The sequence below is a fragment of the Oncorhynchus clarkii genome, chromosome 8 (assembly GCF_045791955.1).
Source record: "Oncorhynchus clarkii lewisi isolate Uvic-CL-2024 chromosome 8, UVic_Ocla_1.0, whole genome shotgun sequence".
NCBI lineage: Eukaryota > Metazoa > Chordata > Actinopteri > Salmoniformes > Salmonidae > Oncorhynchus > Oncorhynchus clarkii.
This window is the reverse complement of record NC_092154.1, coordinates 18,920,810-18,944,284: the sequence shown is the minus strand read 5'-3', so window position 1 is coordinate 18,944,284 and position 23,475 is coordinate 18,920,810. Positions and strand designations below refer to the sequence as shown.

Genomic DNA, 23,475 nt, shown 5'->3' with positions numbered 1-23,475 from the left:
CAGGCTCGTAAGCATTCATTCAAACAGCACTTTCCTGCGTTTTGCCAGCAGCTCGATGCTGTGCTTCAAGCATTGAGCTGTTTATGACTTCAAGCCTATCAACTCCCGAGATTAGGCTGGTGTAACTGATGTGAAATGGCTAGCTAGTTAGCGGGGTGCGCGCTAATAGCGTTTCAAACGTCACTCGCTCTGAGACTTGGAGTGGTTGTTCCCCTTGCTCTGCAAGGGCCACGGCTTTTTTGGAGCGATGGGTAACGCTGCTTCGAGGGTGGCTGTTGTCGATGTGTTCCTGGTTCGAGCCCAGGTAGGGGCGAGGAGAGGGACGGAAGTTATACTGTTACACTGGCAATACTAAAGTATTCTTAAAGAAAAACTAACAGGTCTGTGAGAGCTGGAATTCTTACTGGTTGGTAGGTGATAAAATACTTATGTCATGCAATAAAATGCAAATCAATTACTTAAAAATCATACAATGTGATTTTCTGGATTTGTGTTTTAGATTCCGTCTCTCACAGTTGAAGTGTACCTATGATAAAAATTACAGACCTCTACATGCTTTGTAAGTAAGAAACACTGCCAATTTTGCAGGTTATAAAATACTTGTTCTCCCCACTGTAACTATTGTGAAATAGATTGTGTCTTTAAAATGTGTATAATATGTATAAACTGAAGGTAGAAGCCTAAGTGTTATGGTTTATTAGTTTACTCCAATTGGGGGAGGGGTGGTAGGGTTTGCGGGGAATAATAAAGGTACAGTGCCTTGCAAAAGTATTCATTCCCCTTGGCGTTTTTCCTATTGTGTTGCATTACAACCTGATTTCATGTAATGGACAAACGCAAAATAGTCCAAATTGGTGAAGTGAAATGGAAAAAAATAACTTGTTTAAAAATATATATCTTAAAAACAGAAGTGGTGCGTGCATATAAGTGCATCAAGGATGTCGTCCCCACAGTGACTGTACGTACATACCCCAACCAGAAGCCATGGATTACAGGCAACATTCGCACTGAGCTAAAGGGTAGAGCTGCCGCTTTCAAGGTGCGGGACTATAACCCGGAAGATTACAAGAAATCCTGCTATGCCCTGCGAAGGACTATCAAACAGGCAAAGCGTCAATACAGGGCTAAAATTGAATCATACTACACCGGCTCCGACGCTCGTCTTATGTGGCAGGGCTTGCAAACTATTACAGACTACAAAGGGAAGCACAGCCGCGAGCTGCCCAGTGACACGAGCCTACCAGACCAGCTAAATCACTTCTATGCTCTCTTCGAGACAAGCAACACTGAGTCATCCATGAGAGCATCAGCTGTTCCGGATGACTGTGTGATCACGCTCTCCGTAGCCGACGTGAGTAAGACCTTTAAACAGGTCAACATACACAAGGCTGCGGGGCCAGATTAATTACCAGGATGTGTGCTCCGGGCATGTGCTGACCAACTGGCATGTGCTGACCAACTGGCAGGTATCTTCACTGACATTTTCAACATGTCCCTGATTGAGTCTGTTATACCAACATGTTTCAAGCAGACCACCATAGTCCCTGTGCCCAAGAACACAAAGGCAACCTGCCTAAATGACTACAGACCCGTAGCACTCACGTCCGTAGCCATGAAGTGCTTTGAAAGGCTGGTAATGGCTCACATCAACACCATTATCCCAGAAACCCTAGACCCACTCCAACCCTAGACCCACTCCAACCCACCCCCCAAACAGATCCACAGATGATGCAATCTCTATTGCACTCCACACTGCCCTTTCCTACCTGGACAAAAGGAACACCTATGTGAGAATGCTATTCATTGACTCACACCCTCAGGGGTGCGTGCTCAGTCCCCTCCTGTACTCGCTGTTCACCCACGACTGCATGGCCAGGCACGACTCCAACACCATCATTAAGTTTGCAAATGACACACAGTGGTAGGGCTGATCACCCACAATGACGAGACAGCCTATAGGGTAGAGGTCAGAAACCTTTTTATTTTATTTTTTTATTTCACCTTTATTTAACCTGGTAGGCTAGTTGAGAACAAGTTCTCATTTACAACTGCGACCTGTCCGGGTGGTGCCAAAATAACAACCATTCCCTCAACGTAACCAAGACTAAGGAGATGATTGTGGACTACAGGAAGAGGAGGACCGAGCACGCCCCCATTCTCATCGACGGGGGTGTAATGGAGCAGGTTGAGAGCTTCAAGTTATTTGGTGTCCACATCAACAACAAACTAGAATGGTCCAAACACACCAAGACAGTTGTGAAGAGGGCACAACAAAGCCTATTCCCCCACAGGAAACTAAAAAGATTTGGCATGGGTCCTGAGATCCTCAAAAGGTTCTACAGCTGCAACATCGAGAGCATGGTTGCATCACTGCCTGGTATGGCAATTGCTCGGCCTCCGACCGCAAGGCACTACAGAGGGTAGTGCGTACGGCCCAATACAGTATATCACTGGGGCTAAGCTGCCTGCCATCCAAGACCTCTACACCAGGCGGTGTCAGAGGAAGGCCCTAAAAATTGCCAAAGACCCCAGCCACCCCAGTCATAGACTGTTCTCTCTACTACGACATGGCAACCGGTACCGGAGTGCCAAGTCTAGGACAAAAAGGCTTCTCAACAGTTTTTACCCCCAAGCCATAAGACTCCTGAACAGGTAATCAAATGGCTTCCCGGACTATTTGCATTGTGTGTCCGATTTACTGCACTGTCCAATTTACAGTAGCTATTACAGTGAAATAATACCATGCTATTGTTTGAGGAGAGTGCACAGTTATGAATTTTATTAATAGTTATTATTTAACCAATTAGCCACATTTGGGCAGTCTTGATACAATATTTTGAACAGAAATGCAATGGTTCATTGGATCAGTCTAAAACATTGCACATACACTGCTGCCATCTAGTGGCCAAAATCTCAATTGTGCCTGGGCTGGAATAATACATGATTGCCTTTCTCTTGCATTGCTAAGATGATGGTACAAAAAAACACTTTTTTTCTTTGTATCATCTTTTACCAGATCTAATGTGTTATATTGTCCTACATGCATTTCACATTTCCTCAAAAGTGTTTCCTTTCAAATGGTATAAAAAAAATATGCATATCCTTGCTTCAGGTCCTGAGCTAAAGGCAGTTCGATTTGGGTATGTCATTTTAGGCGCACATTTTTTTTTAAAAAAGGGGCCGATCCTTAAGAGGTTCCTTAACCTGTTGCGACGACCAAACCCGGATCCGGGATTCTATTTATAGACCTAAGCTCATTACCATAACGCAACGTTAACTATTCATGAAAATCGCAAATGAAATGAAATAAATATGCTAGCTCTCAAGCTTAGCCTTTTGTTAACAACACTGTCATCTCAGATTTTCAAAATATGCTTTTCAACCATAGGAAAACAATCATTTGTGTAACAGTAGCTAGCTAGCGTAGCATTTAGCGTTAGCATTAGCGTTAGCATTAGCGTTAGCATTTAGCAGGCAACTATCACAAAAACAAGTAAAGCCTTCAAATAAAATAACTTACCTTTGAAGAACTTCTGATGTTTTCAATGAGGAGACTCTCAGTTAGATAGCAGATGCTCCGTTTTTCCAAAAAGATTCTTTGTGTATTAGAAATAGCTCCGTTTTGTACATCACATTTGGCTACCAAAAAAAAAAAAAAAAAAAAAAAAAAAAACGAAAATTCAGCCCTCAAAACGCGAACTTTTTTCCAAATTAACTCCATAATATCGACTGAAACATGGCAAACGTGGTTTAGAATCAATCCTCAAGGTGTTTTTCCACATATCTCTTCAATGATATATCCTTCGTGGAAGCCTGGTTTCTCCTTGCTCTCAAATGGAAAAATAATTGCACCTGGCTTTACGCTCCAATTTCGACGCAGGGACACCAGGCGGACACTTGGAAAATGTAGTCTCTTATGGTCAATCTTCCAATGATATGCCTACAAATACGTCACAATGCTGCTAACACTTTGGGGGAACGACAGAAAGTGTAGGCTCATTCCTTGCGCAATCACAGCCATATAAGGAGACAATGGAAAACAGAGCTTCAGAAATTCTGATCATTTCCTGGTTGATGCATCATCTTGGTTTCGCCTGTAGAATGAGTTCTGGGGCACTTACAGACAATATCTTTGCAGATTCTGAAACTTCAGAGTGTTTTCTTTCAAAAACTGTCAAGAATATGCATAGTCGAGCATCTTTTCGTGACAAAATATCGCGCTTAAAACGGGAACGTTTTTTATCCAAAAATGAAATAGCGCCCCTAGAGATCAAAGAGGTTAACATTGTCCTCATGCTCTTTTCATAAATACACTGTTTATGGTTCATGTTTTTCAGCAAATCGCCAATGTTTAGTTCAAGTAAGAGTTTTTGTTTGCAACACAAATCCAGTTGGATAGCGGCCAGGTTTTAATCTCACAGTATTTGCTGATATATTTTAATAATCAGGGGTTTGTTTCTCATTGGCTGTTGCAGGAAGGACTGGGAGGAGCTGTTTGACATCATCATCACCAACGCCTTGAAGCCTGGGTTCTTCTCACTGGTGCCCCAACAGAGGCCCTTCAGGACCCTGGGTGAGTACCTGCTTCCCTGCCTGTCTGTATGTCTGCCTGGCCATACAGGATCCCACTTCCCAGAAAACCAGTACCCTACGTACAGTACACTCCACCAACAGTAAACACTGTAGATCAGCTCTCTGCCGACATCATAAAGAGCATTACTGGGCTGTGGACTTTATAGCCTAGTGGAATCTCTTGATGGTGGTTACTGCAAATTATTTCATTTTTTTAGGATGAGAAAAGCACTACTTTTGGAGTTGTCTTCCAGAAGATAAAACCCAGACGTCAAATCAAATCTCTTCTGAAACCAGTAAGATAAACTAGCATCAAGACAGGTGGTGACCATCACACCACCTCTACTTGCAGACATAGTAGGGTTTAAACTAGGTTCATATTAGCTATCAGTATTTCTAATTTGATCTGTTATCCACACGTGATCGTAGTTTTCCTGCTCAGGCAGCTGATATTTAATCACGGTCGGTTCCTAAAGGTGTACACAAACTCTGGTATGCTCCCCCATCTGGACTGCGTTCCTGCCAGGAATGGATGCGGTATGTATGTAACACAATGACCCAGTCACTCAAATATTCATACCTCCTCCAGCCCTCGCCACGTTGGCAGATATAGCCTCAGTCAGTGGCTGCTGCTATTCCATACTATAGCAGAGATATTGGGAGAGATCTTATTCCATAATGTAGCAGAGATACTGGGAGAGATATTATTCTATAATGTAGCAGAGATACTGGGAGAGATCGTATCCCATAATGTAGCAGAGATACTGGGAGAAATCGTATTCCATAATGTAGCAGAGATACTAGGAGAGATCTTATTCCATAATGTAGCAGAGATACTGGGAGAGATTGTATTCCATAATGTAGCAGAGATACTGGGAGAGATCTTATTCCATAATGTAGCAGAGATACTGTGAGAGATCTTATTCCATAATGTAGCAGAGATACTGTGAGAGATCTTATTCCATAATGTAGCAGAGATACTGGGAGAGATCTTATTCCATAATGTAGCAGAGATACTGGGAGAGATCTTATTCCATAATGTAGCAGAGATACTGGGAGAGATCTTATTCCATAATGTAGCAGAGTATGCCTTGGGGCTTTTTTGGATACAGCATCACTGTCACTTATTTTGCCTCAGTTATTATGTTCCAATGGTGTTGCTGTATTTGCCTGTCAAGTCAGCTCTTTATGTGATCAACAAGTACAGATCAAAGCTAAGCTAGTTGACTGTCAGCAGGTTGCTATCATGTCACCACAACAGTTTTGTGTGTGCAGTTTTATGTCCATTGATAATTCAAAAGCTCACTAATTCTGTACCTCCCGAAAAAATGTAAAACCCCATTTTAGATTTTTTTCAACATGAGCTTCAAGTTGATGGACTGGGACACATACTGTAGGGCAATGGGCTCTAGTCTTATAAAGGACATAATAACATGATCTACTCCTTAAGAAGAGCCCAGTTCCTGCCAGGTACTGTATTCGACTAAGAGATTTTAGAAATGGATTCTTTACTTTGGCTGCTGGTGTCAGACTCCTCCCAGTCTTGTATTAAACATGACCTTCCTTCAGCGGTCATTTGCCCAAAGGATGTCAGCCAGGCCAGGTCTCTCTAAATATTTGCCTTGTGCATACAGCCTCACTTTGGTTACAGTGAAAATGCCACCGGATTTCACATTCTAATCTGGAAGGGGGCTCAGAGATAGAAATGTGTTGTGTTTTTGTGCTCAGTTGTGGTCTTCCAGAGACCACATACTTCTCATTCCACCTTCTGTCAAGGTCCGTACGTCCTCACAGCTGTGTGTGTGTGCGCGTTTGTGTGTGTGCGCGCGAGAGTCCGCACCCCCAAGTCTCTGCTTTCTATCTTCTGCCACAGTATTTATATCACATTGAACGTATCAACAACAGTGTCTAAAAGATGGCGCCGAAGAACATGGCTGACGTTTTACATTCTCCCAACCAATTGTGCTATTTTGTTATTTTTTTGCGTTTTGTGTAAATAATTTTTTAACTTATTGTGTACATAATGTTGCTGCTACTGTATCTTATGAACGAAAATAACTTCTGTACATCAGAAAAGCTATTACTCACCGTGGACTAGAGGTTGACCAGTTATGATTTTTCAACGGCAATACCGATACTGGTTATTGGAGAACCAAAAAAAGCCGATACCGACTAATCGGCGTATATATTTATTTATTTGTAATAATGACAATTACAACAATACTAAATTAACTATTTTATTTTAACTTAATATAATACATCAATAAAATCAATTTAGCCTCAAATAAATAATGAAACATGTTCAATTTGTTTTAAATAATGCAAAAACAAAGTGTTGGAGAAGAAAGTGAAAGTGCAATATGTGCCATGTAAGACAGCTAACGTTTAAGTTCCTTGCTCAGAACATGAGAACATATGAAAGCTGGTGGTTCCTTTTAAAGCTGGTGGATCCTTGTCTTCAATATTCCCAGGTAAGAAGTTTTAGGTTGTAGTTATTATAGGAATTATAGGACTATTTCTCTCTCTACCATTTGTATTTCATATACCTTTTGATTATTGGATGTTCTTAAAGGCACTATAGTATTGCCAGTGTAACAGAATAGCTTCCGTCCCTCTCCTTGCCCCTAACCAGGGACACATCGACAACAGCCACCCTCGAAGCATCATTACCCATCGCTCCACAAAGGCTGTGGCCCTTGCAGAGCAAGGGGAACAACTACTTCAAGGTCTCAGAGCGAGTGACATCACCAATTGAAACGCTAGTAGCGCGTACCCCACTAACTAGCTAGCCAATTCACATCGGTTACACCAGCCTAATCTCGGGAGTTGAAGTCATAAACAGCTTGAAGCACAGCGAAGAGCTGCTGGCAAATGCACGAAAGTGTTGTTTGAATGAATGCTTACGATCCTGCTGCTGCCTACACTTCTCAGTCAGACTACTCTATCAAATATCAAATCATAGACTTAATTATAACATTAATAACACAGAGAAATACGAACCTTAGGTCATTAATATGGTCAAATCCGGAAACTATCATTTCGAGGAAAAAAAAAAGGTTATTCTGTCAGTGAAATACGGAACCGTTCCGTATTTTATCTAACGGGTGGCATCCCTAAGTCTAAATTTTCCTGTTACATTGCACAACCTTCAATGTTATGTCATAATTATGTACAATTCTGGCAAATTAATTACGGTCTTTGTTAGGAAGAAATGGTCTTCACACAGTTCGCAATGAGCCAGGTGGTCCAAACTGCTGCATATACTTTGACTCTGCTTGCACGGAACGCAAGAGAAGTGACACAATTTCCCTAGTTAAAACCTGTTGCGACGACCAAACCCGGATCCGGGATTCTATTTATAGACCTAAGCTCATTACCATAACGCAACGTTAACTATTCATGAAAATCGCAAATGAAATGAAATAAATATGCTATCTCTCAAGCTTAGCCTTTTGTTAACAACACTGTCATCTCAGATTTTCAAAATATGCTTTTCAACCATAGGAAAACAATCATTTGTGTAACAGTAGCTAGCTAGCATAGCATTTAGCGTTAGCATTAGCGTTAGCATTTAGCAGGCAACTATCACAAAAACAAGTAAAGCCTTCAAATAAAATAACTTACCTTTGAAGAACTTCTGATGTTTTCAATGAGGAGTCTCTCAGTTAGATAGCAGATGCTCAGTTTTTCCAAAAAGATTCTTTGTGTATTAGAAATAGCTCCGTTTTGTACATCACATTTGGCTACCAAAAAAAAATAAAAAATAAAAAATAAATAACGAAAATTCAGCCCTCAACGCAAACTTTTTTCCAAATTAACTCCATAATATCGACTGAAACATGGCAAACGTGGTTTAGAATCAATCCTCAAGGTGTTTTTCCACATATCTCTTCAATGATATATCCTTCGTGGAAGCCTGGTTTCTCCTTGCTCTCAAATGGAAAAATAATTGCACCTGGCTTTACGCTCCAATTTCGACGCAGGGACACCAGGCGGACACTTGGAAAATGTAGTCTCTTATGGTCAATCTTCCAATGATATGCCTACAAATACGTCACAATGATGCTAACGCCTTGGGGGAACGACAGAAAGTGTAGGCTCATTCCTTGCGCAATCACAGCCATATAAGGAGACAATGGAAAACAGAGCTTCAGAAATTCTGCTCATTTCCTGGTTGATGCATCATCTTGGTTTCGCCTGTAGAATGAGTTCTGGGGCACTTACAGACAATATCTTTGCAGATTCTGAAACTTCAGAGTGTTTTCTTTCAAAAACTGTCAAGAATATGCATAGTCGAGCATCTTTTCGTGACAAAATATCGCGCTTAAAACGGGAACGTTTTTTATCCAAAAATGAAATAGCGCCCCTAGAGATCAAAGAGGTTAAAATAAATTCATGTTAGCAGGCAATATTAACTAAATATGCATGTTTAAAAATATATACTTGTGTATTAATTTTAAGAAAGGTATTGATGTTTATGGTTAGGTACACATTGGTGCAACGACAGTGTTTTTTCATGAATGCGCTTGTTAAATCATCACTCGTTTGGCAAAGTAGGCTGTGATTCGATAATAAATTAACAGCCACCGCATCGATTATATGCAACGCAGGACAAGCTAGATAAACTAGTAATGTCATCAACCATGTGTAGTTATCTAGTGATTATGTTAAGATTGATTGTTTTTTATAAGTTAAGTTTAATGCTAGCTAGCAACTCAGCTTGGCTTCTTGCAGCACTCACATAACAGGTAGTCAGCCTGCCACGCAGTCTCCTCGTGGAGTGCAATGTAATCGGCCACAATCGGTGTCCAAAAATGCAGATTACCGATTGTTATGAAAACATGAAATCGGCCCTAATTAATCGGCCATTCCGATTAATCGGTCGACCTCTAACTTGGACTGGAATAAACTTTTTCCTTTAACGAATCTGAGGAGAAGTATATCCTGCTTTCATTGGAACAGGCCAAGATCCACTCCTTTTGCATGAATAAAAGATGCCGGAAATGGGGCCGCAGGTCGGCATTCTTTTGAGAATCCGGAGGCTAGCGAGTAAACTCCCACTGCCTTCCATTCTTCTTGCTAATGTGCAATCATTGGAAAATAAAATTGATGACCTACGATTATCCTACCAACGGGACATTAAAAACTGTAATATTTTATGTTTCACCGAGACGTGGCTGAACGAAGATACGGACAATATGGAGCTAGCGGGATTTTCCATACACCGGCAGAACAGAGACGCTACCTCTGGTAAGACGAGATGTGGGTGTGTGTGTCTTTTTGTCAATAACAGCTGCTGCGTGATGTCTAATATTAAAGAAGTCTCGAGGTAGAGTACCTTATGATAAGCTGTAGAACACACTATCTACCAAGAGTTCTCATCTGTATTATTCATAGCCGTCTATTTACCACCACAAAACAAAGCTGGCACTAAGACCGCTCTCAACCAACTCTATCAGGCCATAAGCAAAGAAGAAAATGCTCACCCAGAAGCGGGGCTCCTAGTGGCCTGGGACTTTAATGCAGACAAACTTAAATCAGTGTTACCACATTTTTACCAGCATATCACATGTGCATCCAGGGAGAAAATATCCTAGACCACCTTTACTCCACACACAGAGATGCATACAGCTCTCCCCCGCCCTCCATTTGGCAAATCGGACCATAATTCTATCCTCCTGATTCCTGCTTACAAGAAAAAACTAAAGCAGGAAGTACCAGTGAATTGCTCAATATGGAAGTGGTCAGATGACGCGGATGCTATGCTAATAGAACTGTTTTGCTAGCACCGACTGGAATATGTTCCGGGATTCATCCAATGGCATTGAGGAATACACCACCTCAGTCATTGGCTTCATCAATAAGTGCATCGATGACGTTGTCCCCACAGTGACTGTAAGTACATATCCCAACCAGAAGCCATGGATTACAGGCAACATCTGCATAAAGCTAAAGACTAGAGCTGCCGCTTTCAAGGAGCGGGAGACTAATCCCGGACGTTTATAGGAAAACCCGCTATACCCTCAGACGAACCATCAAACAAGCAAAGCGTCAATACAGGATTAAGATTGAATCCTGCTCTGCCGCTCGTCAGATGTGGCAGGGCTTGAAAACTATTACAGACTACAAAGGGAAACCCAGACACCAGCTGCCCAGTGACGCGAGCCTACCAGATGAGCTTAATGCCTTTTATGCTAGCTTCGAGGCAAGCAACACTGAAGCATGCACGAGAGCACCAGCTGTTCTAGATGACTGTGTGATAACGCTCTTGGTAGTTGATGTGAACAAAACCTTTAAACAGGTCAACAGTCACAAAGCTGCTGGGCCAGACGGATTACCAGGACGTGCACTCAAAGCACGCGCGGACCAACTGTGAAGGGTCATCACTGACATTTTCAACCTCTCCCTGACCGAGTCTGTAATACCTACATGTTTCAAGCAGACCACCATCATGCCCAAGGACCACCCTGTGCCCAAGGTAACCTGCCTAAATGATTACCACCCTGTGGCACTCACGTCGGTAGCCATGAAGTGCTTTGAAAGGCTGGTCATGGCTCACATCAACAGCATCCTAACGGACACCCTAGATCCACTCCAGTTCGCATACCGCCCCAACAGATCAACGTCTGCTAAGCTTATCCTTAACACTGGGGCCCCTCAAGGGTGTGTGTATTTAGTCCCCTCCTATATTCCCTGTTCACCCACGACTGCGTAGCCAAACACGATTCCAACACCCTCATTAAGTTTGCTGACAACACAACACTGATAGGCCTGATCACCGACAACGATGAGATGGCCTACAGGGAGGAGGTCAGAGACCTGGCAGTGTGGTGCCAGGACAACTGCCTCTCCCTCAATGTGAGCAAGACATAGGAGCTGATTGTGGACTACAGGAAAAGGCAAGGGGTACCGGAGCGCCAAGTCTAGGACCAAAAGGCTCCATAACAGCTTCTACCCCCAAGCCATAAGACTGCTGAACATTTTTAAATTGCCACCGGACAATATACACTGCCCCCCCCCCCCCCCCCCCCCCTTTGTACGCTGCTGCTACTCGTTGTTTGTTTGTTACCTATGCATAGTCACTTCGCCCCCAGTTACATATACAGATTACCTCAACTAGCCTGTGCCCCCGCACACTCGGTTCCGGTGGCCCCAGTATATAGTGTTAATATTTACCAAGTAGACTAAAATAAATAGTTTCTTCTTCTTGAACTGCGCTGTTGGTTAAGGGCTTGTAAGTAAGCATTTCACGGTAAAGTTTACATTTCTTATATTCAGCGCATGTGACAAATAGTTTGATTTGATTTTAACTGGCACGCCGACTTTGTCCAGGGTTGTCGTTTTAACAAATGAAAGTAGAGGTTTTCCTGCTGCTGGTCTTAAGCACCAATCAGTTAAGCCCGGCACAAGGACTTTGAAGATGAAACACAATATGAATAACAAAGTTTATACAGTTATATTTAGTCAACCAGGAATTACTATATAGATAGACTTTTTCTCTTAGTGAAAAGTACTTGGCTGTTGTTGAGCATTAAGACATAAACCACGTTGTTCCTGAAGTTTGGAAAGATCATTGGGTGTTATTTATGAACTGTAAATGCTTCCATGAGGTCATTGACACACTTTCCTGTATAATGTGTGATTTCTGTGAGTGAGTGCCTGAAAAAGGAGGAAGCAGACGAGCCTACATGGTTGTGTCCCAAATGGCACCCTATTCCCTACATAGAGCCATATATGCCCTGTATGCCCTGTTCAAAAGTAGTGCGCTATATCTGTTTAGGAAACATATTCATGGAAGTACAGTAGCTCCAATAAGGCACCTGTGAAAAATCTATTTTAAATTCGTTACTTTTATCCCTCACAAGTGATGTATATGATAGTATCCATATTTGTTAGAATCCATATTTTTTACCGACTGGCTCAATTCGGTCTTATGTAGCAAAATTTGAAATAGTGTTTTTTACATTGGAAAAGTAAAGACTGAGCTAGAAAATGGTATATCATACACTACAGTTGAGGAACAATTGGAAAGTAATTCTGCTTTGAAAGTTGATAAACTTGTAACCTCACTTTTGAGAAAATGGCCCTTGAATATTTTGGTAAACCTACTCGAGAGCTCATCTTAGTCTACACCCATTTAGCATCGTACACACTCTCTTAAGCCTTAGCCCCAGCCATCTCTTTAAGGATTCACGTGAGGCCATGTACTAAACACAAGAAGTACAGGCTGCATGACATCAGCGGCCTCGTGGTCCAAAATAGTCAGTAAATCCACCCATTTTAAAAATGAATTTAGGATATGTCAATCAAGCAAACCAGGCAACTAAAAGCTACTTTCTAAACAATGTTTTGGTTCGTTTCTAGCTTGTTAGCTAGCAATCTAATGTTAAGTTAGCTGGCTAGCCAGTTCAAATAATGACCATATCATATAGCTTGACAAAGTCTTCATTGTTACAGGAAAATAAACTCTACCAAAGAAATCTTAGAATGTAGACACTGTCTCATTGGCCTAACGTTATATCCTAATTTGACTTTGGTGCAGGTCTCATTACCGTCTCTGGTAAACACATACTATATAAAATAAAATCAAAGTGAATTTGTCACATGCACAGGATACAGAAGGTGTAGTGAAATGGTTACTTACATAGTAGAGTATTTTGTTTAGGCATGTAGCTAGCTAGCTAAACAAAGAACCATAATCCCAACTTCTAATGTTACTACCTTGCATGAATTTGCAGGTAGCCAGCTAGCCAACCAGGTTCAGTGATAGATGGCTAACATTAGGCTATAACTAGCAATGCAAATGGCTCTGAGATATGAATAATATTACTACACCGATCATACACGTAACGTTAGCTAGCGAGCCAGCCAGCTAACCGTACGCTTTAACTTGAAGTTTAAACTAATTTCTGCCCAAATTAGAAACATTATAGCATCTGAAAATGTAGCTAGCTAGACTATCCTACCCATATACATGGATGGACGCTTCTCCCTATCGGTCACGGATGCCATGGTTCCCCTTAGTTTGAAGATGTAATCTGGATACAGGTGTTTTATACAACAGCCTTCTGTGTGTTCTTTTTTCAACGCCCTCTGCATATTTGCAATCAAACAACAGAATTTTCTCCATCTCCTTAGCTATCGTACTCTAAATCCACCGGGCATTCCACTGTATTCAAAACTCAGTCCTCCAGAAAGTGGAGAACAACACTTTTGCAGTTCTACATTATATCTTTAAAAAAATCTCTGTTAGAAAAGATTACCTACACATACTGACCAGCTCATGTTATAGACAGAAGTGTGCTACATGGTAGACAAATCCTAACGAATCTCTCGGCATGTCCAACCCATCCAATATCTCAGCCAATCATAGCTAGTGGAAAGGTTCCTGCCTTTTTCCGTGGCTAAACCAACTAGGCTTGTAATTTCACCATTTTATTCATATTTACAGATGGCATACACGTTTGTTGTTAAGGCACATTAAATATTCCAGAATGCATTTCTGCCCCCCAAAAAATGCATTTTGATTTAAAAAAAAGTTTACGTTCAAATGCCTCTCCTGTGAAGTAGTGACAAGCGACATACGCCTAGTTTCCTGAAATGTGTCACATTTGCTTGTGGGCCCAGTGTTGAGTTATGTGGTGGATAGGTAGAGAGGTGTTGTGGTTGTGTGCTAAGCGGTGTGGTCGTGTATGTTCATGTCGCTAAACGGTGTAGTCGATCTGTGTGGTGACTTTGTGGTTGTTGTTGTCTTTTTCCTGGCCGTAGTGAATGATGTGGAGGAGAGCGAAGGGCTGCCATCCCTGGACAAGCCTGGCTGGTACTCTCAAGGCAACTGGCCCCACCTCCACCAGCTGCTCAAGACCATGACTGGCAATCCTGAGCCCAAGGTAAGATTGATAGATTGGTTAGTTGGTTTAATCTTTTCTTATCCTTCAAGAGGAAATTCTACTGATCATGTTTTGAAATAACTAACAAGCTGTGTAATAAATACACTGAGCAAAAATAGAAATGCAACATGTAACAATTTGTAAGATTCTACTGAATTAAAGTTCATATAAGGAAATCAGTCAATTTAAATTAATTAATTTGGCCCTAATCTATGGATTCATATGACTGGGAATAGAGATATGTATCTGTTGGTCACAGAAAAAGGGTAGGAGCTGGGATCAGAAAACCAGTCAGTATTTGGTGTGACCACAATTTTCCTCATGTAGTGTGACACATCTCCTTCGCATAGAATTAATCATGCTGCTGATTGTGGCCTGTGGAATGTTGTCCCACTCCTCTTTAATGGCTGTGCAAAGTTGTTGGATATTGACGGGACCTGGAACACACTGTCATACACGTAGATCCAGAGCATCCCACACATGCTCAATGGGTGACATGTCTGGTGAGTATGCTGAACTTGAAAGAACTGGGACATTTTCAGCTTCCAGGAATTGTGCACATATCCTTGTGACATGGGGATGTGCGTTATCATGCTGAAACATGAGGTGATGGCGGTGGATGAATGGCATGACAATGGGCCTCAGGATCTCGTCATGGTATCTCTGTGCATTCAAATTGCCATCGATAAAATTGTGTTCATTGTCCTTAGCTTAAGCCTGCCCATACCATAACCCCACCGCCACCATGGGGCACTCTGTTCACAAAGTTGACATCAGCAAACCGCTCACCCACACAACACTATCTGTCCGGTACAGTTGAAACGGGGATTCATCCGTGAAGAGCACACTTCTCCAGCATGCCAGTTGCCATCGAAGGTGAGCATTTGCCCACCGAAGACGGTTACGATGTCGAACTGCAGTCAGGTCAAGACCCTGGTGAGGACGACGAGCACGCAGATGAGCTTCCCAGAGACGGTTTCTGACAGTTTGTGCAGAAATTCTTTGGTTGTGCAAACCCAGTTTCATCAGCTGTGTCGGGTGGCTGGTCCTAAACAATCCCACAGGTGAAGAAGCCGGATGTGGAGGTCCTGGACTGGCTCATTTACACGTGGTCTGCAGTTGTGAGGCCGGTTGGACATACTGCCAAATTCTCTAAAACAATGTTGGAGGCGGCTTATGGTAGAGAAATGAACATAACATTTTCTGGCAACAGCTCTGGTGGACATTATTGCAGTCAGCATACCAATTGCACGCTCCCTCAAAACTTGAGACATCTCTGGCATTGTGTTGTTTCAAAACAGCACATTTTAGAGGAGCCTTTTATTGTCCCCAGCACAAGATGCACCTGTGTAATGATCATGCTGTTTAATCAAGTTCTTGATATGCCACACCTGTCAGGTGGATGGATTATCTTGGTAAAGGAGAAATGCTCACTAACAGGGATGTAAACAAATTTGTGCACACAATTTGAGAGAAATATACTTTTTGCACATATGGAACATTTCTGGGATATTTTATTTCAGCTCATGAAACATGACCAACACTTTACATGTTGTGTTTGTATTTTTGTTCAATATATATCCAAATAACCACATCACTTCCATATTATCCTGGGATTTGTGTCAAAAATTTTATCCACAAAGCAGTGTAGGTTTGCTTTGAGCTTCCATTCCTGGCAGACGCACAGAGATCTGACGTTCTCTATAAATCAGCTCGGGGTTATTCGCACCGGTGTGAAGGAGAGGGAAACATGGCCGTGTACACCTGCACACCTTGGCATAAGTGTCAACAGGGCTAGAGTGCCAGCCCAGAGAGCTGCCTGTCCTGCTGAGAGGGTATGTGATAAACAGGCCCTTACTGTAGAGTACACAGCCCATATGATTTCTGACAGGCAGGCAGCCAGCTCTTCTCATTCTGAGCCCCTTTTTGAGCCCTCTCTCAGCTTTAAGGAAAGGCTCCCACTCACTGACTTGTGCACCCAGGGACGCCCATCATCCACGTCCTCAGCGTCCCCTCCCTCTCCCCCACCCCTCCCACCCGGCCAGGAGTGCTCAATGCCCCCTCTGTTCTCGGGCCACGTGGAGAAAGCGCTCAAGGAATGCAGTGTCAACCTCCACAACCTGCACTTATGGCAGCTTTAAGGCAGCCCCTCTGGGGTGACCAGAGGGTAATTGCTATCTTGGATCCTTGGGATGTCCATACCCCCATTGAAGTTGAGATTTAAAATGGTTATGGTAAGGGCTAGGTTGGGGTTTATGGTTAAGGGTAGGGTAGGGGTTAAGGTTCCGGTTAGAGTTCAAGGTAGGGATGTCTCAAGCATCCCGGATAGCACTAACCGTGATCTGAGGCAGTCTGTTTTGGGTTCTCCTCGTTTTCACCTGACAGGACTTAATGCCGGCCGGCTGAATGGGAGGCATTCAGGGCAGATTACAGTCCCCTGTAGCAATGAGCACAGGTCTGGCTGCGACATGGAGGATCAAAGCTTAGACACTGAGCTGCCCTGTTCATACAGACTCAATGAGTCAATGATTCAAATGGCACTCATTTTCCTCTGTGAGTCATTTTGTTGTAGTAAGCGTACTCCACCCACTTCTCTCCATCTGGAATCTCTGACCTTTTTCTCCCTCCAGACACATTTAACCATTCTTAAAGTTCTGTTGTGTCGTTACAATTTCATGTATGAGCAAAGCTGCTGTAATGATCGGATTGGGGACTAAGTAACATGGATATAGTCCTTACATCCCTGGCCCTCTCATGTCAGATATGTGATCTCCCCTTCCCTCCTCTCTGTCTGTCTGCGTCCCAAATGGCACCCCTAAGGGCCGTCCGTGGTCAAAAGTAGTGCACTACATAAGGAACAAGGTGCCATTTGAGATGCAGGCTCTGTCTGTCCCAGCCAGGCCCCACACAGTGGAGCACAATGGGCTCTGGTCACCCTGTTTCCTCCCCAGGGGAAAGGCCATGCTGTCAGGCTGACATTAATTTTCTCCTAGGGAGAAGGAGGGAGCTGCAAACTGTAGCAAGTTATATCTTCAGGGGAAAGAGTCCTCAGAAGAGCAGTCTTGTTGTAGTTGAAACCTGAATTATGTTGCTTTATTCGTCCCAGCCTTAGGAAATTGTGTTTAGCATCTAGAGAGCCACATGAAAGTCTCTCTATAATGTTTTTCTGTGTGTGTTGGAATTGGCCTGTAAATATTTATCATACTGATCTGATGCCTTTGCCTGCAGTGGGGAGATGAAAAACAATTGGTGCACTCCGCAGCTGTGCCCTCTCTCTCTTGCTCTGTCCCTCGCTCTCTGTGGCCAGTTTCTCTGAAAACCTGATCCCTATGCCCAGCTCCAGAGATCCACAGGCCCAGCTCACAGCTCCACAGCCGAGGCCCCGGCTGGCCAGCTGGCCGTCCTGTTAATTTGTGCGTGGATCTGCAAGACCTGGTCACAGACACGGTAAAGGGCCTGAGAAGAGATGGGGGTTTATGGAGTGAGTCCAGCAGCCCACATGAACACATTAGAGACCCTCCACTCCTCCCTCACCACCTTCTCTTAGTGGTCGTCTGCCTGCCTCCAAAACAAACACATACACACCACTCTGCATTCCACACAGAGAGCGGTATGAAGGACTCTTTAAGTGTGTGTCTTAAGCACCAAAATAGTATCATCCTTATAGAACACTGGCCTCAGTGGCCTGGTGTAATAACCTTGATTCTCTCCTTAAAATAACCCATCATGAAGTCAGGGTTTGGTGATGTGCTGAAGCTGATTCCATTATGTCAGCATTCTTGTTTGTTTTTCCTAGTGGTTCTCTAATCCCTCTGACACTCTTCTTAACCCTTAGGTTCCATTGGAGTTGCAAAGCACACAACTATATACATTTGTTGCAATGGGTTTTGAATGTCAGGAAAGGGGTTGCCAGTCAGTTTAGGTATGTCGTTCAGCTAAGCCTGTCTTAACGTGTTTTTCTTTCCAGCCATAGCAAAACTACAAAAGAGACATGATGAGTTTTGCAGCCACATCGTGTCTGGTCTAGTTTGCCCTAGGGGCAGTAAGACATGTCAGAGTTATTGAATTCGACTACGACTGAATGCCCCCTTTGAAACAAATCCAGCCAAATTGCTATTCTATCAGCGCTTTACAACTGAACCTTTACAAATCACATAAAGAAGTAGTTGCTCTATGAAACGTCTACGTAGTTTACAGAGCAGCTGCTCAGATAATGGCATAATTCTTTGTCTATGTCCTGTCTCCTACCCTCTATAGGTGGTGTACTTTGGGGATAGCATGCGGTCAGACATGTTCCCTGCTAGCATGTTTGGGAAGTGGGAGACTGTGATGATCGTGGAGGAAATGGAGGGAGAGGGCGTCCCGAGGAGCGACGCAGCAGAGACCAACAAGGCCCAAGTGGAGCCTCAGGAGAAGAAGGGAAAGTTTGAGGTAAGTTCACACCAGCAGTTGTTTCCGTTTAATGTGCTCGCCCACCTTGCCCCTGCTACCTAAAATACATATTCTCCCAACCCCCAGTCCATTGGCTCAGTGCCAAAATATACCCAATGTAGCATGTGTGTCTGAGAATGTGCCTGTGTTCATTTTGTAGCATTATCAAAAGACATTCTGCAATTGCATTGTTGTAAGTATACCGTGGTGGTTTCATATTATTACAGTTTCACATCTAAAGGAGGAACCTGTAAAACAAGTTTATGTGAGTCTGTATTTCTCAGAGTAAGCCTAGTGTGAGTACAGTAAAGTCAGAAAAGAAACATTTTAGGGAAGCTGACGTACTACTAGGAAGGAAACTATGAAGTAACCAGGATGCAATATCACCCAGTGCTGCCCTCTCCCTCACTGACCAGGCCATGGAGGATGTTTTGTTCCAGACAGTAGAGAAGTTAGATGAGTCAGCATATCTGTTGCCAGGAGCAATGAGAGGAACGTCCTTGTTTGGCCAAAACACCACTAGGATAGAGGACTCCTTCCTCTGAAGGGACTGACTGAGGAGGTTGTGCCACGTTTGGAGCACGGGACCTTGTAGATGGACAAATTGTCTCCGCCTAGACTCACACCTCTACCTCTGTCTCTCTATATTTCCCTTCTCCCTCTCTCTTTGTCTCCCCCCCACCCCATTTTCTCTCTCTCTCTCTCTCTCTCTCTCTCCCTCCACCCCTATCTCTCCCTCTCTTATTCTCTCTCTCGGTCTCACCCCTCCACTCACTTCTCTCTCCTTTATTTTATCTCCCACCCAGCCTCTCTCTCTCCACTTTCCTTTCTAAAACGTATTTCCCCATTTGCCTAATTTAATAGATATTCCTGGAAGCTCCAGTTGGTCTCCATCTTTCTTTTGCTCTGCTGCAGCCAGAGTGTATGTAACACATTAATAGACACTCTTAAGAGAACTGCCTGGAATGACATGTTTCTCCCAGATTCCTTTTGGTTACAATTTGTCCCTCAATATCTGGTGGAACTTTCCACATGAATAAGCTACTGTTTGTAATGTTGTGCATTGCGTTGCCTCTTAGTAATGATATATTATGAGGTTCAGTGTAGAGAAGAGGGAGAAGTAGTTAGTGCAGAAGTAGCCAGAATGTTTCCATGGCTCAGAGTTCGGAGCTGATCTTTTATCTACGTTCTTTTAACATGAAAGATCGTGGATTCATTTAATCTTAACAAACAGATCTTCTCAGCATGCAACTCCGTCTCCAAGTCTGGTTGGAAGTTAAAAAGCGTCATTCAGAAGAATGTCTTCCATCACACTTTTCACCAAGAGAGGGACAAAGTAGCAGCAGTTTTTTTTTTTTGACGCAATGCCCTTTCTCCCAGGTGAACTGAATCACATTTCAAGGAAGTATCTGCAAGAGTTGAGTAATTTAGATGCATTCGTGTCTTCTGCTACCTCTAGTTTGATCTGTTATCAGTCCGTACTTGTTAACCACATCCTGTTTTTAAGGCATGTTCTGCCTTTCAGCACTTTTTAGAGATTTACATGTTGGACCGACAAATGGCACTGATAAGGATGAGTAAGAAGGGGGGGGGGATAATAATGGTGCCAGGGGGGATGGCTGCCGTTTTACAGGCTCTTAAGCAACTGTGCTATTTTGTTAGTTTTTTCACATGGTTTGTAACTGATTTTGTACATAATGTTGCTGCTACAGACTCTTATCACCAAAAAGACCTTCTGGACATCAGAACAGCGATTACTCACACCAAACTGGACGAAGATTTTTTCTTTAATGAATCAGATGCAAAGGATATACTGCTCTCTCTCTCTCTCAAGACCAGGCCCAAATCCCTGTCCTCCGCATGAAGAAAAGACAGAGAAAAAGGGGGAGAAGGGCGCGGTGCCTTGTGAGAATTCCCTGGCGATTAGGTAAACCACCACTACCCTCCGTATTATTGGCCAACAGACGGATTATCAGGACGTGGACTCAAAGCATATGCGGACCAACTGGCCAGTGTCTTCACTGACATTTTCAACCTCTCCCTGACCAATTATGTAATACCTACATGTTTTAAACAGACCACCATAGTCCCTGTGCCAAAAAAAGCGATGGTAACCTGCCTATATGATTACAGTTGAGTACAGTTGAGGTCGAAAGTTTACATACACCTTAGCCAATACATTTAAACTCAGATTTTCACAATTCCTGACATTTAATCCGAGTAAAAATTCCCTTCTTTCATCACATTCCCAGTGGGTCAGAATTGTACATACACTTAATTAGTATTTGGTAGCATTGCCTTTAAATGTTTTAACTTGGGTCAGACGTTTCGGGTAGCCTTCCACAAGCTTCCCACAATAAGTTGGGTGAATTTTGGCCCCTTCCTCCTGACAGAGCTGGTGTAACTGAGTCAGGTTTGTAGGCCTCCTTGCTCGCATACACTTTTTCAGTTCTGCCCACAAATTTTCTATGGGATTGAGGTCAGGGCTTTGTGATGGCCACTCCAATACCTTGACTTTGTTGTCCTTAAGCCATTTTGCCCAAACTTTGGAAGCATGCTTGCGGTCATTGTCCATTTGGAATACCCATTTGCGATCAAGCTTTAACTTCCTGACTGATGTCTTGAGATGTTGCTTCAATATATTAACATACTTTTTCTTCCTCATGATTCCATCTATTTTGTGAAGTGCACCAGTCCCTCCTGCAGCAAAGCACCCCCACAACATGATGCTGCCACCCCAGTGCTTCACGGTTGGGATGGTGTTCTTCGGCTTACAAGCATTCCCCTTTTTCCTGAAAGTATAATGATGGTCATTATTGCCAAACAGTTCTATTTGTGTTTATTCAGACCAGAGGACATTTCTCCAAAAAGTATGATCTTTGTCCCCATGTGCAGTTGCAAACCGTAGTCTGGATTTTTTTATGGCGGTTTTGGTGCAGTGGCTTCTTCCTTGCTGAGCAGCCTTTCAGGTTATGTCAATATAGGACTTGTTTTACTGTGGATATAGATACTTTTGTACCTGTTTTCTCCAGCATCTTCACAAGGTCCTTTGCTGTTGTTCTGGGATTGATTTTCACTTTTCGCACCAAAGTACATTCATCTCTAAGAGACAGAATGCGTCTCCTTCCTGAGCAGTTTCACTGCTGTGTGGTCCCATGGTGTTTATACTTGCGTACTATTGTTTTTACAGATGAACGTAGTACCTTCAGGCATTTGGAAATTGCTCCCAAGGATGAACCAGACTTGTGAAGGTCTACAATTTTTGGCTGATTTCTTTTGATTTTCCCATGATTTCAAGCAAATAGGCACTGAGTTTGAAGGTAGGCCTTGAAATACATCCACAGGTAAACCTCCAATTGACTCAAATGATGTCATTTAGCCTACCAGAAGCTTCTAAAGCCATGACATTTTCTGGAATTTTCCAAGCTGTTTGAAGGCACAGTCAACTTAGTGTATGTAAACTTCTGACCCACTCGAATTGTGATACAGTGAAATAATCTGTCTGTAAACAATTGTTGGAAAAATTAGTTGTGTCATGCACAAAGTAGCATGTCCTAACCGACTTGCCAAAACTAGTGTGTTAACAAGAAATTTGTGGAGTGGTTGAAAAACTAGTTTTAATGACTCCAACCTAAGTGTATGTAAACTTTCGACTTCAACTGTATCTGTAAGAGTTGAGTAATTTAGATGCATTCGTGTCTTCTGCTACCTCTAGTTTGATCTGTTATCAGTCCGTACTTGTTAACCACATCCTGTTTTCAAGGCATGTTCTGACTTTCAGCACTTTTTAGAGATTAACTAGTTGAACCGACAAATGGCACTGATAAGGATGAGTAAGGGGGGGGGGGGGGGGTAATAATGGTGCCAGAGGGGATGGCTGCGTTTTACAGGCTCCTAAGCAACTGTGCTATTTTGTTAGTCTTTTCACATTGTTTGTGATTTTGTACATAATGTTGCTGCTACAGTCTCTTATGACCAAAAAGACCTGGACATAAAAACTGCGATTACTCACATCAAACCTGATGAAGATTTTTTCTTTAATGAGTCAAACGCAAAGGATATACTGCTCTCTCAAGACCAGGCCCAAATCCCTGTCATCCATGTGAAAAAAAGACGGAGAAAAAGGGGGAGAAGGGCGGGGTGTCTTGTGAGAATTTGCCGGCGAGTATGTAAACCACCACTACCCTCAATATTATTGGTCAACAGACGGATTATCAGGACGTGGACTCAAAGCATATGCGGACCAACTGGCCCGTGTCTTCACTGACATTTTCAACTTCCCCCTGACCAATTACAGTGCCTTGCGAAAGTATTCGGCCCCCTTGAACTTTGCGACCTTTTGCCACATTTCAGGCTTCAAACATAAAGATATAAAACTGTATTTTTTTGTGAAGAATCAACAAGTGGGACACAATCATGAAGTGGAACAACATTTATTGGACTTTTTTTTTTTTAAACTTTTTTAACAAATCAAAAACTGAAAAATTGGGCGTGCAAAATTATTCAGCCCCCTTAAGTTAATACTTTGTAGCGCCACCTTTTGCTGCGATTACAGCTTGGGGTATGTCTCTATCAGTTTTGC

At 42.8% G+C, this 23,475-nt stretch overlaps 1 protein-coding gene across 1 annotated transcript in view; it reads left to right on the top strand.

The window, feature by feature from the left end:
• Window positions 1–23,475, top strand: part of LOC139415063 (5'-nucleotidase domain-containing protein 1-like) — an 83,227-nt gene that overhangs the window by 55,180 nt on the left and 4,572 nt on the right. The window contains exons 8-10 of the mRNA XM_071162827.1: window positions 4,476–4,573; window positions 14,341–14,462; window positions 18,720–18,893. Of these exons, the coding sequence (XP_071018928.1) occupies window positions 4,476–4,573; window positions 14,341–14,462; window positions 18,720–18,893 (394 nt within the window). The remainder of the gene's footprint in view (window positions 1–4,475; window positions 4,574–14,340; window positions 14,463–18,719; window positions 18,894–23,475) is intronic.